At 45.7% G+C, this 24,785-nt stretch overlaps 1 protein-coding gene and 2 non-coding genes across 3 annotated transcripts; 1 reads left to right on the top strand and 2 right to left on the bottom strand.

The window, feature by feature from the left end:
- The first annotated feature begins 20 nt into the window (after positions 1-20).
- On the top strand, positions 21-23,698 carry Pms2 (PMS1 homolog 2, mismatch repair system component). The gene is made up of 16 exons (XM_032887195.1): positions 21-256; positions 1,939-2,078; positions 3,303-3,389; positions 3,534-3,636; positions 4,749-4,932; positions 6,611-6,778; positions 7,712-7,809; positions 9,445-9,544; positions 12,372-12,456; positions 13,918-14,073; positions 15,386-16,220; positions 17,813-17,980; positions 18,604-18,704; positions 18,818-18,987; positions 23,227-23,455; positions 23,533-23,698. The coding sequence occupies exons 1-15, from the start codon at positions 234-236 to the stop codon at positions 23,368-23,370; spliced, it is 2,562 nt and encodes an 853-aa protein (XP_032743086.1). The 5' UTR covers positions 21-233; the 3' UTR covers positions 23,371-23,455; positions 23,533-23,698.
- On the bottom strand, positions 11,243-11,374 carry LOC116886002. Its single transcript, XR_004386074.1, has one exon. It is a non-coding gene; the product is annotated as a small nucleolar RNA SNORA51 (small nucleolar RNA).
- LOC116885978 lies at positions 23,399-23,534 on the bottom strand. Its single transcript, XR_004386059.1, has one exon. It is a non-coding gene; the product is annotated as a U4 spliceosomal RNA (small nuclear RNA).
- Positions 23,699-24,785: the final 1,087 nt, after the last annotated feature.

Here is a 24,785-nt window from a genome sequence, read left to right as displayed (position 1 = left end):
CGGAAAAATGAGGTCCGTGAACATTTATTGGTCGGGCTGGTCTAGCGTCACCAGCTTGACCTTTGAGGTGGCCAATCAACGGTAAGGAGGTCTTGGCACGCCCTCGCTACCCCCTCCCGGAAGGGGCGGATTATATGTCAAAAGCATCCAATGGGTGGCCCAGGAGACGCGTCTCCGTGAGAGCGGCGCGCGAACTCTCCCGGGGAGACTGAGACTGGAGGAGTGCTGCTTCCATGGAACCAACTGAGGGCGCGAGGTGAGCCGCGGGCTTGCAGTCTCCCCACCCGGCGCATTCTTTATAGAGTTCCCGGTATCCCGGCCTCGTTAAAAGGACCGGAAGTAGCTGAGGTGCGAGGCAAGCTCGCGGACTTAAAGTGGCGTTCCCTGTGAGGAAGCCACGGGCCGTGGACTTGAAACTCAGCACTAAAATAAATCGCAGCAGACAGAATTCATTTTCTTTCTTTCTTTCTTTCTTTTTTTTTTTTTTTTTTTTTTTTTTGAGTCTTTATACTTGAAGACTTGGAGAGTGAGGCTTAAAGGCTCACGCTGATTTTGCAGGCAATAGGACTTTTAGTTTGTATTATATTGCACTGCTTCGGTGTACTTGGTACCGTGATCACAAGTGGCATCAAGTCAGTGAAGCACATCTTCGAGGGCCAGCACAGTTACATTCAGTGACAGATTTGTAAATGTAAATTTGTGCCGTCTGTATTTTAACGTTGCGATTTCCCCTGAGGACCTCTGCAGTTAGAACTTAACAGACGAGTGCAAGTTTTTGTTTTGTTTTCTGAGGTAGTGCTTTGAACTCGGGGTTCCTCCTACCTCAGGCACCTGAGTGCTGTGATGATGAGTGAGGTTCTGTGCAAGGTAGATTGAAGAGAAAAGAGGCTTGTTTATTTCATCAGGGTTTCTGGACGTCTACTGTATGTAAGACCATATGGAAAATACCCCCAAAATTTTACCACAAGGATGTACCTATGTTCTATTATACTTTAATGGAGCTTTTCATAGCCGGGAAACTATTTTTACTGTGACTAAACCATAGGGGAATTAGTGACAGTAGATTGGAACGTCATTGCTAGACTCCAAACTTCATATGATAGGCAATGAGCACCACTAGAAATTTAAACCTAAAGATTTTTTGACCGGATTTGTGATTTAAAAAAAGTTGATGGGAATCAAGCCACACCTATAATCATAGCACTAGTTGGGTGGGAACAGGAGGATCAGGAGTTCATAGTTACCTTTAACTACACATGGGGACTTTGAGGCCACCCTGGGCTACATTGAACCCCGTGCCAAAATGAACAAAAAGTAAATCAAAACTGGTGCTAGCAATCAGATTGGAGACAAAACGATGATTAAACTCTGAAAGCCAATACAGAAAGAAACTTACCCTGCCAAGTGTAGTAGTGAGGTAGGACCATCATTTGGAGGCTGAGAATGAGCTCTTGTCTCAAACATAAACTTTGAGGACTTTCATCAGAGCAGTTTAGGCAGCTTGGATTTGGGTTCAGGGTTCAAAAGCGACTGTGAGAATAGTTACACAGTTGGGAGATGAGTTTTGTCGACCAGTATTTCCTACCAAACTTTGACTTTTTAAGTTTGTGTAAAAAGCTAATGTTGCTTAATGAAGAACTCCATGCTGTAAAAGCTTATGGATTTGTCCCTTGAGGGACACAGCAGCACTCCTCCACATAGATGCATGGATAATTAGACTTTTCAATATCAGATAGTTGTAAGTACATATTAGCAGATGCTAAAAGGTCATAGAGCAGTTATATCTGCAAGTGAAATGTGTGTGTTTATATAATGAATGAATGGGTTAGGCTAACTAGTTACAGATCAGTCATTTACCAAGATTAAAGTCAGAGTGGAAACACATTGTCTGCTTTGTCTAAGTATTTACATTGTGTTTTGTTACTGTTTTGTTTCTAGTACAGAATGTGCTAAGGCCATCAAGCCTATAGATGGGAAGTCAGTCCATCAAATTTGCTCTGGGCAGGTGGTACTCAGTTTAAGCACTGCTGTGAAGGAGTTGATAGAAAACAGTGTAGATGCCGGTGCTACTAGTATTGGTAAGTTTGGAAAACTTTTCTCTTTTATAAGGATTTATTTATTCGTTTTATATATGTGAATACACTGCAGCTGTCTTCAGACACATCAGAAGAGGGATCTGATCCCATAGAGATGGTTGTGAGCCACACCATGTGGTTGCTGGGATTTGAACTCAGGACACCTCTGGAAGAGCAGTTACTGCTCTTAACTGCTGAGCCATCTCTCAAGCCCACAGTTTGGAAAAGTTTTAAGCCACAAGAAATAATCATTCATGTTATTTATTTAAGAAACATTACTGGATTATTAGAAGACAAATACTGACATACCAATTATTATTATTTTGACATTAACAATTGTTGCGGGAAAGACTTTCTCTGGGGAAGCACAACACACATAGGTTCACTCACCACTGATAAGGAACTTCCGGACAGATCAAAAAAGTAATGTTCCGCATTCTGACTTGGTGAATGAATGACGTTAGCTACTAACAGAAGTATGGATGAGGGGTTATTTACGGGATCAACAAAGATTCGAAAGCAGCTGTGTTACCAAAACGCCCACCCCAGCTTGAGTGGTGAGCACTGAAGGCAGCTTTTAAGAAGCTCAGCAAGCCTTATAGGGTCCTCTTTCCCAGACTGGTGACGTAAGAATTCAGTTTTATCGTGTGTAGGCATTGTGCTAAGAATCATACATAGACTGTCTCGTTTAGCATGTGGACCATTACAGTTTGGGAGCTGCTGTCTGTCACACAGAAGAGAACACTGAGGTACCAGGAATTTGGTTACACTGAGGCTATAAAGCTCAGAAAGTAGGATCCAGGCACTCTGATTGCAGAGCCTGCTCTAAGATTCTTGCTTGCGAGCCTAGCTTTGCTGAGCCATTGCTCCAGCCCAAGCCCGTTCTTAATGACTATGTTTAAAGTATTCCTTTTGAAATAGTAATAATAACAATAACAATGATAATAATAAACCAACTATCTAATCTGAGCTTGCAAGGAGGACTTTGAAAAATAAAAGATGCAGGGTCAGGGTTGTGGCTCCATTGTAGAGAGCTTGCCTAGCGTTTACAGCATCCTGGCCTAGCATTACAGTCTTCAGGGCTACACACACCCCTCAGAATGACAGCAGCAGCAGTAAAAGTATAGGCATGGCTGCTAGGCTTGCACTCTGTGTTTCAGATATTGTCAGCATAAGACCTTTCACCATGGCTTAATCATTAAGAAAGAAATCTATTGAATTTTTTAGATCTAAGGCTTAAAGACTATGGGGTGGACCTCATTGAAGTTTCAGACAATGGATGTGGGGTAGAAGAAGAAAACTTTGAAGGTCTAGGTAAGATAATGTTCCGAATCCTAAAGCAATCGTTTCGGATGTCTGAGTAACACTGTCTTACACCACACGCTGTGATAGATGTTGTATGTGTCTGTCACTCTATCACTGAAGACATTTTGGGCTTTTCTTCCCCCTCTCTTTCAGCTCTGAAACATCACACCTCTAAGATTCGAGAGTTTGCCGACCTCACGCAGGTTGAAACTTTCGGCTTTCGGGGGGAAGCTCTGAGCTCTCTGTGTGCACTGAGGTATTGTTCACAGCAGTCAGACGCCATCTGTAACAACTTCTGCAGACTGAGAAGCAGGATGAGAAGCCTTATGGTTTGCACTTCACTATCGAAGTGTCTCGACTCCTAACTTCTGAGTTCTCTTGTATCTGATTGCCGATCTAAGCAAATTACTGAAGTGTGAGAAATAAAGGAGTGAAGTGAAGCAAATCGTATTGTAGAAAAGCCATCGCCTGTCTTAAAGCACTCAGTAACCTTTACACAGGCTCGGGTTGTAGCTTAGCCGCAGACTGCTCGCCTACAGTACGTGATGCCTGGGGCCAGCCAGTAAGCACTGCAGAATAAAGATAAAGTAATACATACATGGTAAATTACGGGTACCATTAGTTTCAGTTCTTCAGTCTTTAGGGAAAGATTTAATGAAAGGCCTATTTTAATTACAATGAAGCTATGCATTTTCTATTTCTGAATTAATGTCATTGAAGTCTGTGTAACAGTTCCATTAGTAACAAAGCTGAGGAGGCTTTGAGAATAGAACTTGAGATCCTTTGTTGTTTTGCAATTCAACCTAAAAAATGAAATCTTTATTTTTTTTTTCTTTTTTTCGGAGCTGGGGACCGAACCCAGGGTCTTGCGCTTCCTAGGCAAGCGCTCTACCACTGAGCTAAATCCCCAGCCCCAGAGACAGTTTTATAAATGCTTTTTTTTTTTTTTTTTTAAAGATTTCCAGGGTTGGGGATTTAGCTCAGTGGTAGGCGCTTGCCTAGCAAGCACAAGGCCCTGGGTTCGATCCCCAGCTTCGAAAAAAAGAACAACAAAACAAAAAAAACAAAAAAAAAAAAACACACAACTGTCTCACCAAACTTGAGGTGTTACAATTCCTTACTCAGTTAAAACCTTAATTGCCTGAGAAGAATATCGCCATTTGAAGTTCTGAGAAAGGAAAGCAGGAAAAGGTTCTCTGTGTCTCCCCCTTGTAAGTTCTGCAGGGGTCTCCACACAGACTCCTTGCAATGCTAGGGCCTGAGGCGTGGGTTCAGGCAAGTGCTAGGAACGTGCTCTGCCTCTAAGCTACATCCCAGCAACCCTTCTGCATCTCTAATGGACATGCTGTCCCTGCCACTCTCTCACAGTGATGTCACCATATCTACCTGCCATGTGTCTGCAAGCATTGGGACTCGACTGGTGTTGGACCATAATGGGAAAATCATCCAGAAAACTCCCTGCCCGAGGCCTAAAGGAACCACAGTCAGCGTGCAGAACTTATTTTACACCCTACCCGTACGTCACAAAGAGTTTCAAAGGAACATTAAAAAGGTAAATTCACCATCCCAGGCTTTGCTAATGTAGCATATGATTTAAAAAAATTATTAAAAGGGGTTGGGGATTTAGCTCAGTGGTAGAGCGCTTGCCTAGCAAGTGCAAGGCCCTGGGTTCGGTCCCCAGCTCCGAAAAAAAAAAAAAAAGAAAGAAAAAAAATAAATAAATAAAAAATTATTAAAGATATTTATCAGTTAATCTTTCTTTAAAAATAGAAAAAATAATTTTTGTAGACTTGTCCCATCATGACCACATGTCTGGTCTTGTCAGCTCCTACCTTTATCTCTTAAGTGGGGGAATTACAGGTGTTTACCACCATGCCCCGCTGTTCTGTTTTTAAACAGTTAGGATCACGCACTGTGTACTGTTACATCACTTGGAACTGGCTCTGAGACATGCCTTTACAATTATCTTATTTGGGGACTGGAGAGATGGCTCAGTGGTTAAGAGCAGCCATTGTCAATTCTGCAGGCCCGTCTGTTGGGGGCATTTTCTCAGCTGAGGCTGCTTATTCCCAAAGAACTCTATCCTGTGTCAAGTTGGCAGAAACTTAGCAGAACAAGTCAGTAAGTAGCATCGTAGCTACCATTGCTCAGCTAGTGGATTTTTTTTTTCTAAATAGGTCAGGTATGTGTGTGTTTATGGCTAGTCTTTATAGAAGGATAAAATTGCTTATAAAAAAAAAAATCGGGGTTGGGGATTTAGCTCAGTGGTAGAGCGCTTGCCTAGGAAGCACAAGGCCCTGGGTTCGGTCCCCAGCTCCGAAAAAAAGAAAAAAGAAAAAAAAAAAAATCAAATAATGGGGTTGGGGATTTAGCTCAGTGGTAGAACGCTTGCCTAACAAGCACAAGGCCCTGGGTTCGGTCCCCAGCTCCGGAAAAAAAAAAAAAAAAAATCAAATAAAGGAGCCAGGGTGATAGCCCACATCTATAATCCTAGATTCAAGAGGTGTGGGGGGAAAAAAAAACAAACCTCAAATTGTAGGCCCATGTTGAATTTTATACGGAAATCCTGTCTTAAAAAACAAGAAGACTAAATTTCTAAATGAAACATTCTAAATTCAAAGGACATAAATTTGTTTTCGTTTTTGTTTTCACTTTGTCGTCCTACTTGACTTGAGTTTCTAGGACTATAGGTATGCCCCACCCACCTGGTTCAGAAATGTACTTTGTGTGTATGTGGCATGTACGTGCATGTGGAGGCCAAAGATCAGCATCTGTGTCCTCTGTCACTTTATCCTTATTTTCGGAGTCAGTATTCCTAACCCCGGAGTTTACCGGTTTTATTAGACTGGCTAGCCAGCGAGTTTCAGAGAGCCTCCAAGTCCCACCTTGCTAGGTGTGTCCCACTAACCCCGACGGTTTCACACGAGGCTCGGGTGCTCAGGCTTGCCCAGCAAGCATTTGACTGATTGAGTTAGCTCCCCGGCCCCTAGAATGAACTTCTTGGTAATGAAGCACCTGCCAACCTCCAGAAAATGAGAAGACGGTGACTAGAAGAGCCAAGCTGTACCTTAGAGCACACGTGGGGACGATTCTGCACAGATCCTTGTGTCAAAGATTCTTCCTTCATTTTATTTTGAAGGCAGAGTAGAACCTTGAGTCAGGTGCTCTAAGTTTAGCCGTGCAGGTCCTGTAAGATCAAAGTAATCTTGAGTCTTGTGTTTCTCAAACAGGAGTATGCCAAAATGGTCCAGGTCTTACAGGCGTACTGCATCATTTCAGCCGGCATCCGTGTGAGCTGCACTAATCAGCTCGGACAAGGGAAACGGCAACCTGTGGTGTGCACAAGCGGAAGCTCCGGCATGAAGGAAAATATCGGGTCTGTGTTTGGCCAAAAGCAGGTAGGGGCCAGCCAGCTACGGAAAATGTTTTTGTTTTCAGATTTATTGTTTTAATTGTGTGTGCGCGCGTGTGTGTGTGTGTGTGTGTGTGTGTGTGTGTGTGTGTGTGTGTGTGTGTATGTATGCAGGGGGTGGGTGTGCACAGGGGTGTGCTGGTGCCTGCAGAGGCCAGAGATGTTGGCTCTCCGTGGAGTGGAGTTACAGGTGACTGTGAGCACCGACAGAGTGCTGGGAGTGGACTTGGAGCCAGTGGAAGAGAAGTGTATGCTCCCACCCCTGAGCTGTCTCCAGCCCCGAGAGTGGTGGTCGTGTTCTTACTGTTTTGTTCTGGTGATTGTAGCAGGTTTTGTCGTCTTTCACAGAGACTAATAAACCTCAAAAGGAGACATTTCAGTACCCTATGGCTAAAATTAATGTCTGCGAGCTAAAGATTTTTTTAAATTTTATTTTATTTTTTAAAAAGACTATTTATTTATTATATATAAGTACACTGTAGCTGTCTTCAGACACACCAGAAGAGGGCATCAGATTTAATTACAGATGGTTGTGAGCCACCATGTGGTTGCTGGGATTTGAACTCAGAACCTTTGGAAGAACAGTCAGTGCTTTTAACCACTGAGCTATCTCTCCAGCCCAAAATTTTATTTTTTAAAAAATGAAAAACTGTATCCTCTAATATTCTCTGTCTCTCTCTCTCTCTCTCTGAAAAACATAATGTCATAAAGTAAGAGTTTGGTGGTTCATTTTTCTGGTAAACAGATTGAAGTCGTTGTAGCACTGTAAATAGTTGTAAGGTCCTTTGAATTTTATTTTATCTTTTCGTGTATGTGCTCTGAATGAGCATAGCTAACCCTGGGAAGAAACTGTATTTTATCTTCGCTGAAGTTTGGTGCTATTGCTCTCAAAGTAACCGTTTCTCTTGGTGCCTTTCAGCTGCAGAGCCTCGTTCCTTTTGTGCAGCTGCCCCCTAGTGACTCCGTCTGTGAAGAGTACTGCCTGAGCGCCTGCGGGGCCCCGCAGAGTCCTTTCCGGTAAGTACAGGGTTGCTGCCTGCAGACTGCAGCCAGCTCTCCTGATGGTGGTGTTTACTGTGTATGTGTGTGAATAGTGATTTTAAGGCGTAGAGTGATTGTGTACAGCTCAGAGAGAATGGATAATGAAAACTATGGCTTAATTCAGACAGTGGGCTCGGTGACTGGTACTTTTAAGAGGGTTTTCTGTTAAATTAGTCTACTTTGGGTTAGAATAATTTTTTAGTTATTCTACATACGATGTTTGACCTTGGGATCTATTAAACCCGCCCAGCTCCATTATGTTTTTGTAGGAAGTATAGACACTTCCCTGTGAAGGTCCTATACTTTATTCTACACTTGTGTTTCGGCCTATTATAAATTGCAAAGATGGTGGTGTACTGTCTGTGGTAAACACCCTGACCAAAAGTAGCTGGGGGGGGGGGGGCTTATTTCAGCTCACATCTAAAGTTATCAAGGGAATTCACGGCTGGAACCAAAGTGGAGACCACACAGGAACACTGCTTATTGGCTCATTTCCCATGGATTGGTCAGTTTGCCTATGCACCCCTGCAGTGGGCTGGGCCCTTCCACTTCAGTCATCGGTCAAGAAACTGCCCCACAGATGTGCCCATGGGCCAGTCTGATGGATGCAGTTTCTCACTGAGAGTCCCTCTTGCAGGTGACTCTGGTTGAACGTATTTTACCTTTGCACGCAATCCTGGGGTGGGACTCATGCAGAGCAAGAAATCCTACAACAACGCACATACCTTCATATAAGTTAATGTTTGGGAATGAAAATACTTTGTCATATTTTTAATTTTATGCTTATGGAAAATGAGTTCTTTTCACTCTTTGACTGTGAAAAATTATACAAAGGAGGCTGACTGAGCAGATTTTGTTTGCATACATGAGTGTGGAGGCCCAAGGTCCAATTGCTAGTGTCTTGTTCAGACACCATTCACCCTATTTTTTAAAAGATTTATTTATTTAGGCATTTCTATGATCATGAGTGTTCTGTTTGCATGTATGGCTTCATAGCAGACGGATCCCTTTACAGATGGGTGTGAGCCACCATGTGGGTGCTGGGAATTGAACTCAGGACCCCTGGAAGAGCAGCTAGTGCTGTTAACCGCTGAGCCATCCCTCCAGCCCCCTCACCTTATTTTCTGAGAAGGGATCTCGGTGGCCTGGATTTCATCAAGTAGGCTAGGCTGGCCGGCCAGTAAGACCTAGATAAATGTCTGTTTCTACCTTCTCAGCACTGGGGTCAAGTGTGCACCGCCATGCTTGAATCTTGTTTTAACTGGATTCTGGAGACTAATTGGGTTCAAGTGTTCACACAACAAGTACTTTACTAATGACGTAGCCTTTTTTCTTAACACGGTAAGGGTGTGTGACTGATTCTGTTCATGCGGGATTTGTCCTGGTGGTGGGTCACCAGCTGTTCTATTCTGACTTGATTTAAAGAATGTGTCCTGTGCTAAGCTGGGCACCAGGGCACATACTTGTAATCCTAGCACCCAGGAGGCTTAGGCAATACGATTATGAGATCATGAACTATATGGGGAGGCTCTGCCTCAAAGGGGGAAATGTGTCATGTGTTGTTATAATTGTTCTCATGCCGTAACTGTCCTTCCTGAATTCCTTTGACAGCATTTCAGGCTTCATTTCACAGTGCACGCATGGTGCTGGGAGGAGTTCAACAGACAGACAGTTTTTCTTCATCAATCAGCGGCCTTGTGACCCAGCAAAGGTATTTTTCATTGTCTGCTTGCCCGGTTTGAGATAGGCTCATGCGGCCTTCTGTGGCCTCAAACTTCCTTTGTAGCCAGGGCTACCCTTGGACATCTGATCATCCACTACTCCTTCTGAGTGCTAGGGTTACAGGTTTGGACCACTAGGCCTGGTTTATGTGGTACTGGTAATTAAACCAGGGCTTTATGCATGCAAGGCAAACATTCACTCACTGGGCTATCTCCACATTACTTCATGACTGTCTGATACAGGAACTTGGAATGGACACAGAAACGTGCCTTTAACGTTATCTTATTTGGGAGCTGGAGGGATGGCTCAGGAGTTGAAAGCACTCCCTGCTCTTCCAGAGGTCCAAGTTGAATTCCCAGCAACCACGTGGTGGCTCTCAACCGTCCGTAATGGGGTCTGGTGCCCTCTATGATGTGCGGGTGTACATGCAGGCAGAACATTGTGTACATAATAAATAAATAAACCTTTTTTAAAATCGTCTTATATGTGGACTAGAGAGATTAAAAACAGCCAGCGTTCAATTCACAGCACCACATGGAGGTTCAAAACTGCCATAGCTCCAGTCTCAGAGGACCCGATACCCTCTTCTGTCCTCTTCAGACACTAGGCCAATACGTGATACATAGGCATACATACGTACATGCAGGCAAAGCATCTGCACACGCGTTTAAGAAAGGTTAGTTTCAGTTTAATGTGTGTATAAAGTACTTACTCTTAATATGCTTATTATCGTAGAAATATCACTACTAGAAAAAAGTAAACATTCTAAGTCATTGTCTAAGCTTCCTACTGTAGACTGACCACATGCATTCGTTTGTGTTATTTCTCTTCCCTTTGTCAATTTTACAGGAAAATGAGGGCCCAGATTTGCTCTTAGACAGAACCAGTTATCCAGTGTCCTTTTGAGGCTTTAATGACTTGGCTCTGACTTCTGCATTCCCAGCAACCTTGGTGACCTTGGTGATTTTTGATGCTTTAAAATTCTATCAGATTTTAAGTGCAACCCAATTTCTACATTTTAAAATTAGTGTGATTTATCTCTAATACCATTTAATAATTATATTGTAATATCATATAACTGTGTACCTAAGTACACTTGAACATGCTGTACAAACATTGAACTACACCTGCATTCTGTCTGTCTATTCATCCATCCACCTACTTAGACCTCTCAGTCTTTCTACCGCAAGGACAGTGTTGCGGTAATTATTAAAAAAATTGGACCTTTTTATTCCTGCACTAGGGCCAGCACCATAGGGCCACATGGCATCTGCAGGGTACCTTCGTCTCAGCGGCAGCCAGTTCCAGCGTGGCACCACACCACGTTACCTCTACCTAGCCTCTAGCCCCAGCAGTCTCTCTGCTCCCATTGCTAGTGGCCCTTTCCCAGCTGGCCAGCCGGGAACTCACTGGTCCCAGTTATCCGGTAAAATCTGGACACTGGAGGCCCAGCAGCAGCTGGGCAATCAAGGCTCCCTGTCTCGGACTCTGCCCACGCTCCCAGCGTCTACCCCCTGGTAGTTATGGTATAAACTCCCAGCTACCCGTTAAAATCAAAACTCGATGAGATAAATTGACCTATAGAATCCATCCCTTAAGAAATATTCATAACCACCTATGGCCATTTAAGACACCCAGATCTGGGTCATCCTTCTCTGTCTCCGTCTTTTTTTTTTTTTTCCTCAAACCTTGTCTACCCATTCACAATACAGACCAGGCACGGTCGCCTCGGCTGAGGTGTACACAGGGCAGTTCATTCTGCCTCCTCTTTCTATACAGTCAGTGTAGGAACACAGCCTGTGGTAAGCACAAGGAGGCCTCTCTGTCTCCATCTTGCTTCTTCTCTTCCTTCCTCTTCTCTCGCCTTACCAAAACTTTGTCCCTGCCTTACTTTTCACTGCCCAATCATGGGCCTTGATCTAACTTGTGTCAGTCCTCACCTGCATATAGACATCACCCTACAGTACTGGGAATGTGAGTGTCCCATCACCACACCTGACAGAAGGTTCTTGAGTAATATCTTTGGATTGGGAAGATTCAGTTTTAGGAGTCTATTTATCCAGTCGCTTTACCTCTGAGCCCTTTAGTGAGGTGTTTGTTCTTGAATGGAATTCCCTGGGAAGGCTGAAGTCAGAAGACAGAGTTTGAGGAGAGCCTGGCTACACAGCAAGCCCTGAAACAAACAAATCCTTCTGAAGAATATAAGGAAACTTTTTTAATAGTGTGTATATTATTTTGATTGTAGAATACCTTCAAAAGTATGTATATGTATATATGTCTCTATTTGCATGTGTGTTAAGACATCAGATTGTAGAGGTTTTTGTTGTTTCCTCAGAGGTGAATATTGAAGCCAGGCTCTCTCACATTCTAGGCAAATGTTGTAGGACTGAGCTATATACCCCACTCCCATTCTGTAGGTCTCACTAAATTACCCTGGTCGACAGTGAATCCACCGGAGCCCAGGCTGGCCTTGAACTTTCCATCTTCCTGCCTCAGCCTCTAGAGTACCTGGGATTGCAGGCCTGTATGTTAAAGCCTAGCTAAATCCTATATGAAGTCCGTGCAGTTCATTGCGTACTGATCTTACATTAATAAAGCTGTACTAGGAGCTGGGAGTGCAGTCCAGATGATAAAGTGCTTCCTTAGTGTGCACTAAGCCCCGAATTCTGTCTGTAGCACTGCACTGACTAAGAGCGTATGCCTATAATCCTGGCACTCAAGGGGGAGCAGGAAGACCGGAAGTCTGAGGTCATCCTTAGGTACGCTACATAAAACTCTGTGGGAAAATGCTTTTCTGAACCGTGTTTCTTACACAGGTCTCTAGACTGGTGAATGAGGTCTACCACATGTATAATCGGCACCAGTATCCATTTGTTGTTCTTAACGTGTCCGTGGACTCGGGTAAGTTCCATTAAGGTTTCAATAAAAAGTTTGGCTTATTCTTAAAAGGATAAAATGAAATTATAAAGCTCTAACATAACAATAGAAAATAACTGACAATCATGTAATTTTACATTCTATACTCACCATTCTGCATTCAGTTTGAAACAATGTTCATTGTATTATTAGGAAAGGTAACTTTAAATTTGAACAAAGGGAGAAAGAGTACTTATAAGTTCTCCGTGATTTTGAAAAGAATCAATTTTATATGTATTTTTTCTTTGTAATTGTCAAATTCTGACTTCTTTAGATCCACATTTTTATATGTATATGTATATGTATATGTTTTATATATGTATATGCCTTTCTTGACATAGTAATGCCCATTCACACGTGTGCAAACAAGCACTCAGACACATTAACACTTGTGGAAGAAAATAATTTTTTGTCTTTATTGTTAGATGTGAACATTTTATTTTCAGTGTCATTAAAAATTACTTTTAAAAAAACAACCCACCATAATTTGGGGGCCTGGGGAACTGGCTTCTTGGGCAAAGCTCTTGCTGTGTTTGCAGCGCACTGGAGCCTGGGTCCAGCACTGACGTTAGGCAACTCATAACTGACAGCCCGTAACTCCAGCTCCAGGAAACCCAGCAGCCCTCTCTGTCCTCATGAGCATCTGTGTGCACATGCATGTGTGCAAGCGCGTGTACACACACACACACACACACACACACACACACACACACTCTCAGTGCAGGTGCCCACAGAGGCCTGATGGCGCGGCTCTGGGAATCCAAGTCTGGAAGACTAGTCCATGCTCTTAACCTCTAAGCCATCTCTTCAGCTTGAGGTAGTCTCTCTTGTTTCTGCTGCTGCTTCATACTCCAGGATAGCTGTCCGATAATTCTAAACTACGTAACAGGGTCAGGATCAGCCCAGGCTAATGAAACACTGTCTAAGAAAGATAGTGATGATCTAATAATAAATTGTTTAAATATGATTATTATTTTCCTCATTTATTTAAAGAGATGTCTTTATGGGCTGGTGAGACGACTCAGTAGGTAAAGTGCTTAATGGGCAAGTGTGAGGACCATAGTTCAGATCCCCAGCACACATGGAAAAGCTGGGTACAGCAGCACATGCCTGTAATCCCAGGGCTAGGAGGGAGCAGTAGGAGACTATCTAGAGCTAATCACCCAACCAGTCTAGCCACATTGGTGAGCTCCAGACTCAGATTAGGTGGAGAAGAAATTAAGGAAGATACTTGATGTCAACCTCTGACCTCCATACACGCACATGTATGTTCAGCCACACAACACGCACACTCCCCCCAAAATTTGCAATTTATGAATATTAGTCTGGACACCTTGTGTTAATCTCGATTGGTTTTAATCACTAGTACAAATGAATGCAATATTAAATGGTTAAAATCGTGTTGCTAAAGGTGAGCTCAGGCCTGTCTTTTCTTCTTTGCCTTAGAATGTGTGGATATTAACGTGACCCCAGATAAAAGGCAGATTTTACTACAGGAAGAGAAGCTTTTGCTGGCTGTTTTAAAGACGTCCTTGATGGGAATGTTCGACAGTGATGCAAACAAGCTTAGTGTCAACCAGCAGCCGCTGCTGAATGTCGAAGGTGAGAAAACTGCACAGTGATGGGCCTGCTGTGGTGATGGGCCTGCTGTGGTGATGGGGCTGCTGTAGTAATGGGGCTGCTGTAGTGATGGAGCTGCTGTAGTGATGGGACCTGCTAAAAGTTTTAGATGCTATGATATGTCCTTTTTTTTCCTAACGGTGATTTTTGACATGAAGTGGAATCCTTTTAGTAAAGAGAAAACATCATGGTAGAAAGTATATTTATTAGAGGCTATGCATGGTGGTGTACAGCTTTATTCCCAGTACTCAGGAGGCAGAGGCAAGTGGATCTCTGTGGATCGAGACCAGCCTGGTCTACAGAGTGAGTTCCAGGCCAATCAGGGAGACATAGTGAGACCCTGCCTAAAAAAAGTCTTAAGGTGAAAGGCGAGGATTATCACTTGGTTGTACTTAAGGTTGTCCTGACGTTCATACTCATAGCACGTGAAACACACGTGCACATGTACTGTCACAGACATTTTTTAAGGGTTTATGAAGACCATGTGGTGACAGATGCCTGCAATCCCAACATTTGTAAGACTGAGGTGGGAAGATCTACAGTTGAGGGCAAGCCTGGGCTACATAGTTCCATCTTAGCTATGGCTCTATAGAGAGACAGAAGCAGACTGAGACTGGTAGACTTGGAGTCATTCAGTTTGTACTGTCTTGTGATTATCTTATGGAATCCATCAAAGTCATACGTGGCCAGCCATGCATACATCCATTCCTTCTCATGACTATACAGTGTTCCACTCAAGTCAAATACCACACAAATATCTGTGTGTGTGTGTGTGTGCGCGCGTGCATGCGTGCGCGTGTGCCTGGTGTGTGTGTGTGTGCCTGGTGTGTGTGTGTGTGTGTGTGTGCCGTGTGTGTGTGTGTGTGTGTGTGTGTGTGTGTGTGTGTGTGCGCGCGCGCGCGCATGCGCGCCTGGTGTGCGTGCCGTGTCTATGCAATACTCAGAGCCCAGAAGGGTCTTTGCAGTTACAGATGGTTGTGAGCTGCCCTCATGGGTGCTGGGAACTGACTTCAAATCCTCTGGGAAAGCGAAAAGCGCTCTTAACTGACGCGTCATCTCTCCAGCTCTGATTCTGTTTCTTTGAGACAGAGTGTCTCCGTGTTCCACACAGGCCGGCCTGGAATTCTCTCCCAGCCTTCTCAGTGCAGGGATCATGGGCGTGTGGCACCACACTCAGCATGGGTAGGCATTTCCAACGGAGGAACAGAGCTGGGCCTCGTGCTTTGTGAAGTGCCTGTCCTCTTGTTCCTGTTCAGTACACTCCCTGATCCTTCTTTCTGTTCCCTCCTGCAAGGTAACTTAGTAAAGCTGCATACCGCAGAAGTAGGAAAGCAAGAGAACTCTCCTTCATTGAGGATCACAGCGGAAGAGAAAAGGGTAGCATCTGTGTCCAGGCTGAGAGAGGCCTATTCTCTTCATCGTACCACAGAGACCAAGTCTTGGGGCCCAGAGACTCCTGAACTGAAACAGAGTTTTCCAAGTCAGAAAAGGGGTGTATCATCGTCTTGTCCTTCAGACATCGTCTCTTATAGAGGCCTGTGTGGCTCACAGGACAAATTGGTGAGTCCCACGGACAGCCCTGGTGATTGTATGGACAGAGAGAAAAGAGAAAAGGACTCAGGGCTCAGCAGCACCTCAGCTGGCTCTGAGGAAGGGTTCAGCACCCCAGAAGTGGCCAGTAGCTTTAGCAGTGACTGCAACGTGAGCTCCCCAGAGGACAGACCTTCTCAGGAAAACACAAACTGTGGCAAGCAGTTCCTTGAAGTGGACGACCACCTTTCAGGTACAGGACACCATTTGAAGCCAGAAGACAATGGATATAAATGTCGAGCTTCACCTCCACCAACTCATCTCTCTCCCTCAAATGCTAAGCGTTTCAGGACAGAGGACAGGCCTTCAAGTGTTGGCGTTCCTCAGAACACCTCAGCAGCTGAGGTTGACGTAGCTGTAAAAATTAATAAGAAAATAGTGCTCCTTGACTTCTCTCTGAGCTCTTTAGCTAAACAAATGAAGCAGTTACAGCACCTGAAGCAGCAGAACAAAAGCGAACACAATTACAGGAAATTTAGGGCCAAGATTTGCCCTGGAGAAAATCAAGCAGCAGAAGATGAACTCAGAAGAGAGATTAGGTACTGTTTGTTCTTAACAGTAATTTGGTCAGGCTTATGATTGGTTACTTTGACTAAGTGAAGGCTGACTTTGTATAGCTTCAGTATTGGCTTCTCTAGATATCTTGTATGTCTTTATTTCTTGCACTGTGTGGATGGTCTCCTCCTTTCTGGAGTAGGACTCAAGTGTGGCCCTCCCTCAGCACCAGGATCCATCCAATGGCTTGAGATTCCTGTGGAGACATGGGGTCTTCCCCACATCACAGGCTCTCTAATAGACTTGTTCCTTCCTCTCCCTCCCTCCTCACCCCCCCCCATCAGTATCAGATGATTCTGATACTGAATTGAGGTTGGTTTTGACCCTATAGAGTGGTCATTTGCTCTTTAATCTCTTTTTGGCCGAGATGTCTCTAGTCAGTAACTTCTCCTTGCCTTTCACATGTATAATGTCAGTTCTCCTGGTTTCATTTGGTTTAGTTTTGTTTTTGAGACAGGGTTTCATGGTAACCCAGACTGGCCTGAAACTCACTGTGGTCCTGAAGATGACCTTGAGCTCCTGATCTTACCTTTGCCTCCCAGTTGCTGGGATTGTAAATACATTCCTGTCCTGCGTGCGTGTGTGGTTTGTTTGGAAGTCCTCACGTATGCCAAACTGACTTTGAATTTATGACTGTGTTGCCTTAATCTCCTTAGTGCTGAGATACAGATGTGTACCGCCATGCCTGGCTCCCAGTTGTGTGGGTTGTAGAAGAGACCTATCAAAGATTCAGTTAACCCCGTCATTGAACTAGTACAGCTTTTCCCCCAGGTTGCCAGCCCGGGAAGTGAGGCAGACTGAGATCGTTCCCCAGGGTGTCTTGCTAGTTCAGATCAAGTGCTGGTTCCACATCACTGTCTTCACTGGGCTTTGCTGATGGCCCGGCCATGTGAGCATTTCTCCTAGAGTTTATCAGTGCCTTGCGTGCGTTATGAGTTTAGAAACAACTGAATGTCCATCAGGAGAGAATGTATCAGATGAACTATGGTGTTTGCATACTGAATTCCAGGACCATCATTGAGAACAAAGAGTCAGCTCCCGGGAAGCTGAAGAAGGAGGACGGTAGGGCCGAGGCCAGGATGAGTAACAAAATGAGACTGTCTCAAAGAAAATAAAGAAAGGAAAGGAAGGTAGTAGTAGATCTAAAGTTGGTGACATGCAGCTGTAATTTCAGCTGCTCAGCAGGCTGGAGGAGGAGGTCAAAGCCTAGACAACATAGTGAGAAACAGTTAAAAAGATCTATGTGTGTGTCTAGGTCTGTATGTGCCTGTACCTAGTAAAGAGTCCATGGTGTATTAAATGATGAGACTAGAGCAGAAAGCAGAACAAAGGTGCCTAGTTCTCTTCATTTTTAAAACGTAGATCCATACATGAGCAAAGGTCTAGAAACACATATGTCTGATGTTGGTGGTGATCAGTAAGACGTCTCCGGAGCACTGACTGTATGGACTATTGAGGCTTTGCTTAGGAACCTTTTCTAGTTCATGCTCTCGTAGCGCCTTATCTTTTTTAATCACCGTGTTCTGTCTTACAGTCAGAGATAATCTCAGAGAGATTCTGTGACGGTGTTTTTCAGGAAGTCGATGTTCGCAGAGATGGAGATCTTGGGTCAGTTTAACCTGGGATTCATCGTAACCAAACTGAAGGAGGACCTCTTCCTGGTGGACCAGCACGCCGCCGACGAGAAGTACAACTTCGAGATGCTGCAGCAGCACACGGTGCTCCAGGCGCAGAGGCTCATCACGTGGGTTCACCCAGGCTTCAGGGCTCGAAGTGCACCACTTCAGATGAAGCAGCTTGTGCCAGCAGCCATGTGCACACATGCATACATGTGGGCTTGCGTAGATACCTGCACAACCCATGTTCATACTTTCCACATAATGATAGTCACAGCCCCTCTCACCGAGTCCCTGTTACATGGAGAACTGTTGAGGGAATGTATTCATCTGATCCAAGTCATCAGACCAGGGAGTTCCTGTTGCCATTGCTGCTCACAGTGAGAAAATGGCAGAGGCAGGGGAGTCAGCCAACCTGCCTGAAGTTTCACACTAGACGTCTCCACCTTTTAGCCATTTGAAATGATGTTCACCGGGTGGCCAGAAAATACTGTTGGTGGAGGGTCACTGAATAGATTAGGCCTGGTGTAGAGTAGTGCACACCTTTCCAGACAAGGTCTCACCGTGTAGACCAGGCCGACCTCAAACTCACAGAGACCCGCCTGCCTGTGCCTCCCAGGTGCTGGGATGAAGGTCGTGCGTGTCTGCTCCATGACCGTGGTAGCATTATTTCGCTTTCAGTCCTACTCTGTAGGTACATGCTTGCCCTGGATTATAGTTTATATCACAGTCTGAATCTCCTGTTCTCCAGTCCCCAGACTCTGAACTTAACTGCTGTCAATGAAGCTGTGCTGATAGAAAATCTGGAAATATTCAGAAAGAATGGCTTTGACTTTATCATTGATGAAGATGGTGAGTTAACGTAGGACTGTAGAGTACTGTATTTTAGGGACATACAGGCGTGTGCCACAGACAGAAATGCTTTTCTCCAGTAATGGATTTTCCTCATTTTTTTTTTCTTTTAGCTCCAGTCACTGAAAGGGCTAAACTGATTTCCTTACCCACTAGTAAAAACTGGACCTTTGGACCCCAAGATATCGATGAACTGATCTTTATGCTCAGTGACAGCCCTGGGGTCATGTGCCGGCCCTCGAGAGTCAGACAGATGTTTGCTTCCAGAGCGTGTCGGAAGTCTGTAAGTAAAGACAGATGTTTGCTTCCAGAGCATGTCAGAAGTCTGTATGTAAAACAAGCTGCACTCCCGGGAGTGGGGCTGAGGGCCCAGGGGCTCTCGGCTCAGCTCTTGGCTTGGCTGACGCTATTCCGTGCCTTCTGATGGTCACAAGCCATGGACAGCCACTTTGTTGGCTTGGCATGGCAGCCAGGTCTGACCTCCAAGTCAGGTTTGCTGTTGATTCTCTGTGATGCTAAGCAGTGTTTCACCTCAGTTTTCCGGAGCCCAGCAGTCAGCTTTGGGTGTCCCTGCTTCAGTCATGGCCTTATGAGTAATGCCAGCCCGCACTGACAAAGATTTCCGGCCTTCAGGCTGAGGCAACACCATCAAAACTCAAACAGAGCCTCCCACAAGGGCTGTTTGCAGTCACTGGGCTGAGTCCTGTGCCTCTCATATTTGTATGGGAAATGGTAATTATGGCTGACTATCACCCAGCATCCAAGTAAGGTAGAACCTCTGTCACATGGCCACAGTCCTGTATTATCCAGCAGTTCCTTAAGCCCATGTAGGAAGCTGTCCTGTATGGGGACATAGAGGTAAGGGAGGTGAGAGAAACAGGCATGAATGAGCTCTTAGATGGCAGTAAGTACAGAAGCTCCAACAGCATGTGACCACAGAGGCCATAGGGACAAGGAGGTGAGTGCCATCTGAGCCCCTGACTGGGAGATAGAGCCTCCAGGGGTGACATGTTCCTGACAGGCAGCTCTGCCCGAGGCGAGAAAGCGGAGTAGCACCCAGAGGACAGCCCAGTCCTAGGCTTACGGTGAGAGTGAGCGCCTAACTGAGAGGGACCAGACCTGGAGTGCCGGGGGAGGGAGGGGTGGCAGCTCTGGGAAGCAAGCAGGGTAAGAGCTATGCTGTAGACTCGCTCTATGTGAGACCCACTGTTCACTAAGTAGAGCGTCCAAAAGCAAAAGCAACATGACAGTTGGGCTTGAGGGAGATGTCTGGGCTGCAGATCAGACTTACCTATGTTTGCTGGGATCACCTTAATGCCAGCTTGACACAAGCTAGAGTCATCTGAGAGGAAGGAACCTCAATTAAGGAAATGGGCCCATAAGATCAGGCTGTAGGCAGGCCTGCAGGGCATTTTCTTAGTTAGAGATTGATAGGGAAAATCCAGCCCATTGTGGGTGGTGCCATCCCTGGGCTGGTGATCCTGGATTCTATTTAAAAAACAAAACAAAAGAAACAAAAACCAGGCTGAGTAAGCCGTGAGGAGCAAGCAGCACCCCTCCATGGCCTCTGATCAGTTCTCAGTGCCAGGTTCCTCGCTGCTTTTGATGAAGTTATATATGGTACTGTGAGTGAAGTAACCCTTTCCTCCCCAGTTGCTTTTGGTCATAGTGCTTCATCACAACAATGATGACCCTAACCAGGACAATATGACTCAAAGCTTTCAGACGGGGTGAAATTCCTCCAGGGACAAGTTTTGTTTGCTATAATGTGGGGCAGGGAGAAGGGGTATGTACATACTGTGTATGGAGACCGCATGACAGTATTGTGGAGAACTGGTTCTTTCTTCCTTTATGTGGATTCTGAGGACCAAACTCAGGCTTGTGCAGCAAGCCCTTCACCCTCTGAGCCATTTAGCCAGCCCTCAGAAAGAGTTTTGTTTGTAGCCTGCTCAACACACACACACACACACACACACACACACACACACACACAGAAGAGACAGAGAGAGACAGAGAAGTGAGAGACAGGGCGATCAGGTTTGACTTCTAGTGCCCTATCTAGCAGTGGCAGTAAGTGTCAGAGCGGGTGCTCTGTGCAGGTAGTCATGGCAGACTCTGTCCAGTGTGTGTCTGAGTGAGGTCTGTGGGGCTGCGGATTACATCTCCCGCCCTGGCAGATGCAGCCCTGCCTGTGTCTAGCACTGACCCTCGCTGTCCACATGACACACGTTCCAGTCTCTGCTTGCCTTTCTAGCCCTTTGTCCTTCACTCTGCTCCAGCCGCAGCCACACTGTCTCTGTCCCTTCAGGCCCTTTCTTCCTACTGCTCCCACCTAGATCCACCATTTCTGCTCTTCACATGCCTCAGTCACACCATGTGAAACATGTGTTAACTTGCTCATTGTTCTGCCCAGGGTGACAGCCCCCTGCTTTGTCCCTACGTCTAGGTCTGTGCTGACACTTCATGTGCTGTAATAGGAAGATGGCAACAGAGGGGTTTAGGGCTATCTGTGTCCCCGTTCACCTGTTCCCAGCGTGTCAGTGTTGGGGAGCACTGTCCATCCACTTGGCACAGGCATGCATGTCACAAAGCTCCTCGTGTCCTGGAGAGGGAAGCAAACATGGTTTCATTTAGATAGACAGGGCATTTGAGCAGGAGCCTGAAGGAGGAAAGCACATGCCAAGCACAGGGATGGCTAGTCCTCTGGCTCCAAGGCCTGCTTTGTGCATGTGCACATGAGGATAGTGTGCCAGTGTGGTAAGGAAGATGGCTGCAAACTGGGACGTTGTCTGTCACTGTTCTGTTGCTGTGAAGAGATGCCAGGACCAAGGCAACTTATACACTTTTTTTTTTTTTAAGATTTATTCATTTATTATATATAAGTACACTGTAGCTGTCTTCAGACACACCAGAAGAGGGCATCGAATCCCATTGCAGATGGTTGTGAGCCACCATGTGGTTGCTGGGAATTGAACTCAGGACCTCTGGAAGAGCAGTCAGTCCTCTTAACCACTGAGCCATCTCTCCAGCCCCCCAAGGCAACTTATAAGAGGAAGCATTCGATGGGGGCTTTCTTGCAGTTTCAGAGGGTGAATACATGATCATCATGGTGGGGAACATGGCAGTAGGCAGCAGGCAGACAGCAGGCAAGCATGGCCCTGAGCAGTAGCTAGAAGCTTACACTCTGATCTGTAGGCAGCAGACAGAGAGGGTGGGGTGGAGGGGAGAGGAGAGGCTGATTCTGGCATGGAGAAACCTCAAAGCCCACCTCTCGTGACATAAGACCACACTTCCTGATCCTTCCTAAACAGTCCCCCAACTGGGAAGAAGACCTTCAAGCATATGACTTAGGGAAGCATTCCCATTCAAACCAGCACAGGCCTGCATGGACTTAGGTTTTACTTAGGCAAAGGAAGGGCTCAAAAGAGCAGTGAGTGAGCTGGCAGACTTTTAGAAAGAGCTGTTTCTCTGCCATGGCAACTCAGGTCTATGATCCCTGCACTCAGGGCTGGCCTGGAGTATGAGTTCCAGACCAGCCAGGGTTAAATGTACTGAGACCCTATCTTCAAGAAGAGGAAGAAGGAGGGATTGGAATGTGTCTTAGTCAGGGTTTTACTGCTGTGAACAGACACCTTGACCAAGGCCAGTCTTATAAAGGACAACATTTAATTGGGGCTGGGTTACAGGTTCAGAGTTCAGTCCATTATCAAGGCAGGAGCGTGGCAGCGTCCAGGCAGACATGGCGTTAGAGGAGCCAAGAGTTCTACAGCTTGATCGAAAGATCTACAGCTTGATCCAGAAAACTTCTTCACAGGCAGCCAGGACGAGGGTCTCTTCTCTGAGCATAGGCCCTCAAAGCCCACCCCCACAGTGACACACTTCCTCCAACAAGGCCAGACTCCTAATAATGCCACTCCCCACAGCCAAGCACATCTAAACACCACAGGATGACAGCACGGCATGTAAAGTGCTTTCTAAATGGAAATCCCCAGCGCTCACATAAAAATGGAGTTGTGGTGCATAATCATAATCCCGGCTGTGGGGAAGTGGAGACACAGGCTCACCAGCTGGCCAGTCTAGCCAAAATAACGAGACAGTTCAGTGAGGGAATCCTGTTTCAAAAACTAAGGTAAACAGCTGCAGGCATCAGTCAACCTTTGGCTTCCATGTGCTTGGGAATGAGTGAGCACGTACACAAACACCAAAAAACAAGCTTATATAATAAAACTCCTTGCTGCCTGCTGAGTGAAGAGTGGCACTCGGGACCACCCTGGTTGCCAGGGTGAGAGGAGAGCAGTGAAGTCACGTGGGACCTCGAGAGACAGGATGCTGTGCCACCAGAGCCCGAGCTGTGAGGGTGGGGAGCTCAACAGCAAGGCCTGGTGTGCCGAGAAGATGGGGCCTCTGGGTGAAGGTTCTTCAGGAAGTGTCTTTGAGCTTTGGTCTTGTCTGGTCTCAACGAACCCCGTGCTTCTGAAGATGCTTTAACAGCCCAGACTCTCCCCTTTCGTCTCACACCCAGGTGATGATCGGAACCGCTCTCAGTGCAAGTGAGATGAAGAAGCTCATCTCCCACATGGGTGAGATGGACCACCCCTGGAACTGCCCCCACGGAAGGCCGACCATGAGACACATTGCAAATCTGGATGTCATCTCCCAGAACTGACTGACCGCTTGTGGGATAGAGCTCATTACAGATTGTTCTGTTTGGAGAGGTGGTTTTATGTAATCTGATTATCGTTGTTCAAAAACTAGCATGCTGCTTTCAATTAGCAATAATCGCGCCTCGGATAAACCTCATTGGCTACGATACTGCCACTGCGCAAAGCTAGCATGCTACTTTAATGTACTGGATCCATTTAACAACTGTGTAGGCAGGCATAGTGGCCTGTGCTTCTGGCCTAGCTACTTGGGAGAGCCACCCAGGAGTTTGAGACTACCCTGAGCTACATTGGTGAGACTCTAATTCAAGGACAAATATATATATATATATTTTTTTTTTTGAAACCTTTTCACCATGTCTGCAGTTATTGTTCTGCAATTTGATTGTGTGTGTGTGTGTGTGTGTGTGTGTGTGTGTGTGTGTGTGTGTGTGTGTGAGAGAGAGAGAGAGAGAGAGGGGGGGGGGAAAAGGAAGGAGATGGGGGGAGAGAGAGAGGCGCTTTGGAAGATAACCAGTCTTCCCTCTGTCTGGGAAATTTGACTTTGAGCCCCAGTGACAATTGAGTTCTATTTGTTTGCTTTCTTGTTCTCACCCACCTACTCCCCCCTGTGTCTGAGACAGCGTTTAGTGTAATTCAGTCTTCTCTGAACTTGTTTTGTCGCCAAGGTTGGCCTAGAACTGAGCTTGCCTCTGCTACCCAAGTGCTAGGGTCATAGGTGTGTGTCACACACAATCGCATTGAAAAGTATGGTCTTTGGAATTAGCAGCTCTCGATCCTGACTCATTAAATTTAAAAACAAAGGAACTCTTTACCTGGTTGGATAGAAATTACTGAATAGGATTGGGGCCACTTTGGAGGGGGGTTAGGAAGGGATGAGACAGGGTCTCAGCCCTGGCTGATCTGGCACTTGCTATACAGAGCACCATAGCTTGAACTCTGCCTTTGCCTCCCGAGTTCTGGGATTAAAGTCAGGTACCACCACACCTAGCCTGGGGCCACTATTTTTTAAACTTCTTCAGTGCAGCTAGAGTGGAAGTTGCCAGGCCAGGTCTGGGGCTGAAGCAGGGAGCGGAAAAAGAAAATTTAGTGTGCTGTAGTGTAAATTTACTCTGTTTCCATGGAATCTTGTCCATTCGAAAAACAGAAATAAAAATGGCTCCTGTAGAGTCCAGGTGGAAGTTAGAAGAGTGATGACTGGTGTGGGCCATTGCCCTTCCAGCTTCCTCTGTGCTCTGGGCCTCCTGGGAAAGAGGTCTGCCATGGTTCGTGTGTGAGGAGGCGGTAGAGGCTTTTGCATTTGTTATGTCAAAGTCCATCCATGCTACTGCTGGGTAGGGTGGCACAGCCCTGCAAATTCCAGCACAGCAGAGGCAGGCAGATCTCTGTGATTTGAGGCCATCCTGGGCTGGCAGTTCCA

Source organism: Rattus rattus, chromosome 16 (assembly GCF_011064425.1).
Source record: "Rattus rattus isolate New Zealand chromosome 16, Rrattus_CSIRO_v1, whole genome shotgun sequence".
NCBI classification, from domain to species: domain Eukaryota; kingdom Metazoa; phylum Chordata; class Mammalia; order Rodentia; family Muridae; genus Rattus; species Rattus rattus.
This window is presented reverse-complemented; position numbering and strand designations above follow the sequence as displayed.

Bases quoted from the DNA above. Each gene is read 5' to 3' on its own strand.
- Pms2 (XM_032887195.1), top strand. From the start codon at position 234: ATGGAACCAACTGAGGGCGCGAG. The intron at 18,705-18,817 runs GTGAGTTAACGT...TTTTTCTTTTAG, and splicing joins CTTTATCATTGATGAAGATG to CTCCAGTCACTGAAAGGGCT. The intron at 18,988-23,226 runs GTAAGTAAAGAC...TCTCACACCCAG, and splicing joins CCAGAGCGTGTCGGAAGTCT to GTGATGATCGGAACCGCTCT.